The following is an 8,738-nucleotide window of genomic DNA, read 5'->3' on the forward strand; positions in this document are numbered from 1 at the left end:
AAAATCACCTTGAAAGCAGGAGATTTGTTTTAGTCTCTCGGAAGGAGCTATGGTCGTGCATTGGGTAAAATGTTCAGGTGATCTGAACCTACCAGGTCCTCAGGATACGGTACTCAGCTTCCATCAGGATTTTTCATCATCATCATCATCATCATCATCATCTCACTGCCATCAGAACCAACTCTGGGCTGACCTTCCATTGGGTTTCTGAGGCTGTAAATCACTCAGGATGACATGCTCATCTTTCTTCCTGAGGAACTGCAGGTGGTTTCAGACTGCCAGAGGGACCTGGCCTTTGACTTAGCACAGTGTCTGGCAGACTGCACCACCAGAGCTCACTCCATGAGGATCACAGCCTTGGGAATCCTACAGGTGGTGCAGCTCTGTCCTATATGGTAATAGACTTGACGGCAATAAGGCCTAAGTCCCACAGTATCTCTAATTCCTTGGCCTGGAAGGAAGTGTGAGGGTCCATCTCACCCACCCATGGTCCCAAGGACTCCCACCCTGGATCTGGCTCCCTCGACAGCAACAGGAATTCTCAATCTGCCCAAGAACTCTCAGCATAGAAAAGAGAATGGCCATCCTTGTTTCCTGTCCCTCTGATGTGACATCTTGACTGTGACCTCCAAGGCCTGTCTGGCAACCTGTGAAGAGCAGCCTCAAATGCTAAGGCCTCCAAGACCCCTGAGATTTATATCAGAGCCAAAATGACACCCAGTCGTTCAGGAAGACATCATAGCAAAGTCACATCCTACTTCCTCATTTCTTAAGGCTCCCCCCACCACCCCCAAACCCAGTTCCTCAATTCCAACAGCCTGAATCACTTTGATGAGGCCTGGCCACACCTCTTTCCAAGCCTTGAAACAAAAGAAGCAGAAATGTGTTTAGCCCATGCAATGTTGTATTTGTATTTGAATACAATGCATGCCCTTTACTAAGATAACCTCCCGCAGGTTTATTTTGGGTTTTGTGGTAAAATATATATGTAATATTTGTTGTTTAAACTATTTTTGCATGGACAATTCATCAACACTGATTACCCTCTTCATGCCATGTAATCTTCACCACTATCCTTTCCCAAATTATCCCATAATCATCAACAAAAACTCATTTCTCCTCAGATCTTGAAGGAATCTGAGTCAGAGACTCCAGTTCTACAAGTTTCACCTCTGCCTCTTCAAAGCTATTCATCATCAACATAACACTATCTAATAACTACCTCTTCTGGGAAGTTCTCCTTGGCTGTTTGTTTAGTAGGTAATTATGTATACTATGTCTTAGTCGTAGAAATCTCTTTCAGTTGTTGTTATGTACCTTCATAACAACCCTATGGCTCTGAACCCTGCCCTGTTCTAGCCAACCTCACTTTCTCTGACACATTTGCCCTCATTGCTAGTCACTGTGCTAATCCATTTCATCCAGGGTCTTCCTGTCCTGCACTGGCCCTCCACTCTTCCAAGCATGATCATGATGTCCTTCTCCAAGGCCTGTTTCCTCCTGGAAACATGCCCTAAATATGTGAGATGGAGTTTCAAAATCCTTGTCTCCAAGGAGCACCTTGGTTTCACTCTTTCCAGGACAGACTTGTTTGTTCTCTCACACCACAACTCAAAGGCATTATTCTTATCGTTTAAGAAGTTAGAAATCCGAGATCCAAGATGACAGCCAGCAGGAGGCTGCTGAAGGACAACCCTCCATACGGAAAGGGGGCCGTCAGAATCGAAATCAACTTTCCAGCAGAGTACCCATTCAAACCACCGACGATCACATTCAAAACTAAGATCTACCACCCGAACATCGATGAAAACAGGCAGGTCGGTCTCCCAGTAATTAGTGCTGAAAACTGGAAGCCAGCCACCAAGACTGATCAAGTGATCCAGTCTCTCATAGCACTGGTAAACCACCCCCAGCCTGAACACCCTCTCTGGGTTGACCTAGCCAAAGTATACTCTAAGGACCGTAAAAAATTCTGTAAGAACCCTGAGGAGTCTACAGAGAAATATGGGGAAAAGCGACCAGTGGGCTAAAATCTGCAGAGATTGACCCAGAGAGTGTGAGCAGAGATTCCAGCACTGTTTTCAGACCCCCGCAAAGCAGGACTCTGGAGAATTGACCGTGCCACCACCTGGCCTCCGCTTGTGACAGTTACTAACTTTCTACAGTTTTCTTAATCAAAAGTGGTCTAGGTAACCTGTAAAGAAAGGATTAAAAATTTAAGATGTTCTGCTTTCTTTGTTTCAAAAAATCACTACTTCAATCCTCTTTAAAAAAAAAAAGAGTTAGAAATCCAAATTCAGGATACTAGCGCTGAGGGAAGACCCTTTCTATCAGTTGTGGAGGAAAGTCTTTGTTTCCTTCAGCATATATAGACCAGTCATTCCTCAGAGATGTCCATGTGTCCTGATGTCCTTGAGGGAATGCTGTACATTGAGGAAATGCTGTAGTACAGGGACTTAAGTTCAAAGGACCCACTCCTTTTTTTTAACCTAGGAAAAAAGGAACCCTGTTCTTTTTGCTTTTTAGTGGTATGAGGTGCCCCTCTTAGCTGGCTCTCTTCCTCTTTTATCTCATGTGAAATAAAAGGTGTCACAAGCCACATCCTAAGGACACTCCCCTTAGATCTTATCAGGGCTTCCATAGAATTAAGGAGTATTGCAAGAGGATTCTGCTCTTAATCCTCTTGCAATTGTTTGATGTCTCACAGGATGGAAAGCATTACATGGCTTCTACGTTATATTTTTATATGCATATATTTTGAGAGGACACAAAGCAACCCATGACACATTCATTTGACAAATAGGCCAGGCAGATGGAAAGAAAAGATACAGCCCCAGATCTTCAGAAGCAAAGGCATTGCAGTGATGGGTGGAGTCCTTGGGTGGTGCTAACAGTTTGGTATAACAACACACAAGCCTCTATTGACACGTAAGCATTGCCCATGTGATGTCAGCCAGGAAATGAACCTGGATCTCCTGTATGTTGTTGCTGCCATTGTTATTAGATGCTATCGAGTTGATTGACTAACAGAGACTCTCTGAGTGATGGATCTGAAGCTTGCACTATCCTGCACCATCCTCACTCCCTCTGATATGTTCAAGTCCATTATCAGAGTCATTGTGCCTGTCAATCTCGTTGGGGGTCTTCCTCTCTTTCTCTGACCCTCCACATTTCCCAGCATGAATTCTGCCACGGAATCATTTTTCTTTCTCTTTCTCTCTTCAAGTCCACCCAAAAGTGCCTCAATAGAAAGGTTTGATGATCTGATCTACTTAAAAGTATTAGTCATTGAGTACCCTATGGTGCAACCTGTATACCAATGTTCATTCAGGATTATTCATTAGAGCCAAAAGGTAAAAACAAACTAAAAATTCATCACCAGATGAACAACAACAGCAGCAAAAATGTGCTACATATGCACAATGGAATGATATTCAATCAAAAAGAAAGATTAAGTCCTGATACATGCTACAGAACAGATGAACCTTAAAAACAAGCTGAGTGAAAAAAAGTCAGTCACAAAAAGGACAGATATTGTACGGTACCACTTAGTTGAAATAGGTAAATGTATAGAGAACAAAATTTATTCATTGCTTCCAGGGGTGAGAGAAAGGGAGAACTTGGGGGGTTGTTAATTGCTTAGAAGCCACTGAGTTCCTATTGATGATGGTGGGATAATTTGGAAAAAGAATAATGATAATGTCACTGAATTATCAGGCAAAAAAATGTGGAGGATGGTTTAGTGAGTTTTGGGGTAAGAAGGAGTATAAGAAAAAAGATGAAGAATCTTCAATTCCTGAAAGTTCCAAGGGAAATAACTTATTGTACATATAATACAAAATTCTATATACATTATATCTTGGCCAGTTAATTCCATTTATCTTAACATACCTTGGAAATAGAAGTTTTATTTTTATATATACATGTAAATAAAATATAGTGTGATAATATTTTGTGTATTTTGGTCAAACATTCTTCTAAGTGGCATAGCATTGGTCTGTCTATTTGCTGTATAGAGGTAACTCGTGGTTTCTGTGATGCTGAACACTGTGAAACTGATGTGTCAAACGTGATAATGGTTACCCATGGTGGACAGTGTTTGGTGAAGCTCCCTGATTAAAATAAGCTTGGAAGCAGGAATGGCATCCACCAATGAAATAGCTTGCCTCTGGAAACTCTATGAACTTGAAGAAACAAAAAAAGTTATACAAGTGTTCAGGTCTTTTGTTCATAGGGTCTCCATGAGTCATCTATGAAGACACTTACCAACAACACCACCAACACAGAGAGAGCTCTGTGAGCCTGGTGGATAGAAAGTTATGCTACCGAGCCAAAGGTGAGTGGTTTTAATCGGCAGCCTTCAGGCCTGGTTTTAATTGGTTTTGCTCAAACATTCTTCTAAGTGGTATAGCACTGGTCTGTTCATTTACTCTACAGCGGTAACTTGTGGTTGCTGTGATGCTAAACACTGTGACACTGATGTGTCAAATGCAATAATGGTTATGCATGGTGGACAGTGTGTGGTGGAGCTCCCTGAATAAAACAGACTTGGAAGCAGGAGTGACATCTACTTCTGAAATAGCTTGCCTCTGGAAAACCTATGAACCCAGCAAAAGGATGCAAGTTATACAAGTGTTCAGGTCTTTTATTCGTAGGGTCGCTATGAGTCATCTATTACTCGAAGGCACTTAAGAACAACAACATGTCTATTTCTGCCACACAAAAACTAAAATAGCCTCAGGGAACATGGGAAGTTGCCATGAGTCAGAATTGAGTTGACAATTGTTTTGCTGGCACAGTACTGGGCACCATATTCCATAAGAGGTGAACAGGGAGCACTGGGGCCAGCAAGTAACCCAGATTGGGAAGGGGTGTCAAGAGGAGTTCTAGATGAGATGACATCAGTTCTGCACTGCAAAAGGTGAGTAAGTTATCAGCTGTCAATCAGAGTAAGACAGTGAAAGAAGGAACTCGAAGCCTAAGTCAGACAATGGACATGGATGGCTGAGAGAAACTGAGTGTAGACTAATGACCCAGGGCATGTTGTCCAGGGCCTTGTTGCTATTTGGATGGATCATCCTAGTCATGACTGGGGTGCACTGGTTAAGAACAAGACTAGGGTAAGGAGACCACAAGAGATGCTGAGAGTCTGAACAAGGGCATGGCGAAGGGGCATGAGGAGAGGGAGAAAAAGATAGGAGGCGGCTCAGCAGAATGTGCAGAGTTAGAAAGTAAAAGGAGTGAAAACTACTTCCAAGCTGTCAACGCTGCTTGCGGAAGGCAGTGCCACTGGTTAAAATGGAAGAAGCAATTCCACTTTGCCCTTTGATTTGAGATAGGTGCCAGACACCCAGAGGACGTGGTCACTGAGCAATAGTCATAGAGGTAGAGCTCAGGGGAGTCTCTGCACCAGAAAGCTTAATGTGAGGAAGATCAGCACCCAGAGGCCCCTTGGAAGTGGATGGAATCACCACGGAGAGAAAGAAACAAGACAAAAAGAAGCCTTGGGAGATGCTGGCATACAAGAGGAGGGGATCAAACCAGAGGAAAGCAGACATCACAGTAGGAAACAGGCTCAAGAAGGGGGAGTGCCTAACACAGTCAAACCTTTCTGGGAACTAAAATAATATCCATAAACACTGTTAATAGAGGCAAAGCAGTCTGGTAGAATGAAGGGGATGAGGTCCAGACCTCACGTGTTCTGGTGAATGAGGATAGAAGGTGGGAGATGTGGAGTAGAGCAAAAGAAAAAGACCATACATTCCCATGAGAAGTGCAGATAGCAAGGGTTAGTCCTCTCTTTGCAAGCTGAGGAGTAAATAGAAAGAGATCTTGCAGTAGAGCTAGGGCAAGGTGTAGGATCAAAGGAGGTATGTTTGGAAGAAGGAAAACATGGCTACGCCTACAGGTTGTAACCATCAGCTGTCTGTAGTTTGCCATCTTGTGGTGACTTACATGTTGCCATGATGCTGGTAGCAGCAATATGATGCACTACTTCAAATACCAATAGGGTCATTCATAGTGGACAGGTTTCAGTGGAGCTTCCAGAGTAAGACAGGTTAGCAAGAAAGGCCTGGCAATCTACGTCCCAAAATTAACCAATGAAAACCTTATGGATCCCATGAGATACCATCTCACTCCAGTAGCTGTGGCAAAGTTTAAGAGGACAGTAATAAATGTTGGAGAGGATATGGAGAGATAGGAACTCTTATACATTGTTGGTGGGATTGTAAAATGGTACAACCACTCTGGAAGGCAGTTTTGTGTTTCCTCAGAAAGCTGCACATAGAAATTCCATATGATTCAGCTCTTCCACTGCTTTGGAATATACCCCAAGAAAATGAGAACTGAGGCACAAACAGAAACTTGTACACCAACGTTCATAGCAGCATTATTCACCATCACAAGAACATGGAAATAGCCCAAATGTCTAACCACAAGGGAATGGACTGAGAAATTATGATACATCTAGGCGATGGAATACTATGCAGCACACAGGAGCAATGATTTTGTAAATCACTATCTAACTTGGGAGGGACTAGAGAGCATTATTAAAAGTGAGCTAAGTCAGTCCCATAAGGACAAATACTGTATATGACCATTATTGTAGAAAGTGCATGAGGATCAAGGAGAGGGAGGATGAGAGCAGAGGGGTGAGGATGGGGGGCTACTTAATCACAGGGTCACACAATTTGATGGGTGGAAGGAGGGGTGGGTAAAGGAAATGGGAAAGCTGCAGTGTGAGAAACAATGTATGTGAGGTTTTAAGTAAACCAGTATATAATAAACATTATGTTTTAAAAAAGAAAACCTTATGGATCACAACAGAACACTGTCCAACTCACTAGGTTTAGACCCATCCTCTGGAGAGATCAATCAGTGATAAAGGACATCACATTGGTGATTGAGAGGGCTACAACTGGCATGACAGACCCTCAGTGGGATGGATTAGCACCATAAGCACAATGGACTAAATATGCCAGCGCTCCTGAGGATGGCACAGGGCCAGGCAGGACTCCTTTCTGTTGTACAGAGGTTGCCATGAGCCAGAGTCAGTCACAGAGGTTGGCAGTAATGCATTGTAGAAAGATATGGAAGAAGGAGCTGATAGTTGGCACTCCTTTTCTTAAGAAACAGAATAGAATTCAGAAGGTTTTGATGACATAAAGAGAGCATGTCCTCCATTGAAACAAAAGGGAGATTAGAGAGGGTTTGTTCCGAATGTGTCTGTAAGATGGTAGGGCAAGGGAAAGCAAGACACTGAAGAGATTCCCCTCTCAGCATTTCTGTCTCCTCTGCGCTTAGGAGCTCAGGCTCTTTGTTGATAGTATGAGAGGCCTGAAGGAGAGTATGAGAACCAAAAAGTGGACAGAACTACTGCGGGCAGGAGAGATTGCCGGGGTGGGGACAGCCCAGAGCCCATGAGATTGCCATGGGCACGTCTACATAGCTGAGTGCCTTTTCAGCATCCCAAGTGCAAGAGTGAACTAGGCCAGTGGTTAGCTTGCTCCAGGGTGGAAGTTTTTCTGGCCAGGTGTGGCATTAGAGCAAGGATTCAGGTATTTGCAAAAGATAATTATGTAGAAGGGATTGGTCATCAGGGTGGGGCTGGAGAGGTTGAAAGCAAAGCCTGAAAGAGGCTGATGGATGAAAATAAATTGGAGAGGTCAGGGGCTGAAACATTTATGAGGCTGATATTTATGATGTGATGAAAGGAAGGAAACAGAAAAGCCCGAAAGGTGAGAGCATATAAGTAGAGAATGGCAAGTTCAAGGCTGTGATTTGACAAGGGAACCGATGCCAAGAGATGTAACTGGGGATAAGTGAGGTAGAGCCCGGATGAAGGCTGATGAAAGAGCTAGGGAGTTAAGGTGCTAATCAAGTCATCAGTATTAAAGATGCCCAAGGTAGGTGACTGGATTTGGAGAACAACAGACAATGGGGGTCCAAATGCCAAAATTTTGGGGTGAAAAAAGAGAAAGATGGCTGAGGCAACAAGAACAGGGGTGCCATGGATGTTACAGCCAGAGAGTGGAGCCTCAAAAATTTTAGGTGGAGTGTTTAGGTAGTGATGGGGCAAGCTGTTCGCTGCTGCCACTCTATCAACTTGCCATACTGTGGGGGCTTGTGTGTTGCTATGACGATGGAAGCTGTACCACCAGTGTTGCAGTACCAGCAGTCACTCACGGCAGGCAGAGTGTCCAGACTAAGAGGAAAGGGCTGGTGATCTACTTCTAAAACTCAGTGAATGAAAACCTTATGACTCACAACAGAATGTTGTCCAACACAGCGCTGAAAGATGAGACCTCCAGGTTGGAAGGCACTCAAAACACATGGCGGCTGCAACAGCAGACTCAAGCAGACCAGCAATGGTGGAGACGTCTCGAGACCAGACAATATTTTCTTACATTGTGTAGAACTTAGGAAGATATGCATCAGGGTTGTGTTGTTCCACTATTATTTAGTCTATATGCTAATAAATAATCCAAGAAGGTTGACCATATGAAGAGAAATACAGTATCAGGATTGGAAGAAGACTCATTAACAATTCATGCATGCTTCACGCTTTGAATCACTAGCCTCTGCAGTTCAAGGTGGTTCACCTATCCCTTCTTATTGGGCCCAACTCCTTCCGTTCATCTTTCTCTCTTCCTAACTCAGTTGTGATCCCTGGGTGATACAAATGATTAAGCAGTAGATGAGGAAGAGTAGCGGTCTGAGTGCTCCTAAGGAGAAAG

At 43.6% G+C, this 8,738-nt stretch overlaps 1 protein-coding gene across 1 annotated transcript; it reads left to right on the forward strand.

The window, feature by feature from the left end:
* The first annotated feature begins 1,661 nt into the window (after positions 1 to 1,661).
* Positions 1,662 to 2,030, forward strand: LOC102856072 (ubiquitin-conjugating enzyme E2 L3-like). Its single transcript, XM_006890881.1, has one exon. It carries the CDS (start codon positions 1,662 to 1,664, stop codon positions 2,028 to 2,030), a length of 369 nt encoding a protein of 122 aa, XP_006890943.1.
* Positions 2,031 to 8,738: the final 6,708 nt, after the last annotated feature.

Source organism: Elephantulus edwardii, unplaced genomic scaffold (assembly GCF_000299155.1).
Source record: "Elephantulus edwardii isolate Elephantulus edwardi_28Jun2011 unplaced genomic scaffold, EleEdw1.0 scaffold00093, whole genome shotgun sequence".
Classification (NCBI taxonomy): domain Eukaryota; kingdom Metazoa; phylum Chordata; class Mammalia; order Macroscelidea; family Macroscelididae; genus Elephantulus; species Elephantulus edwardii.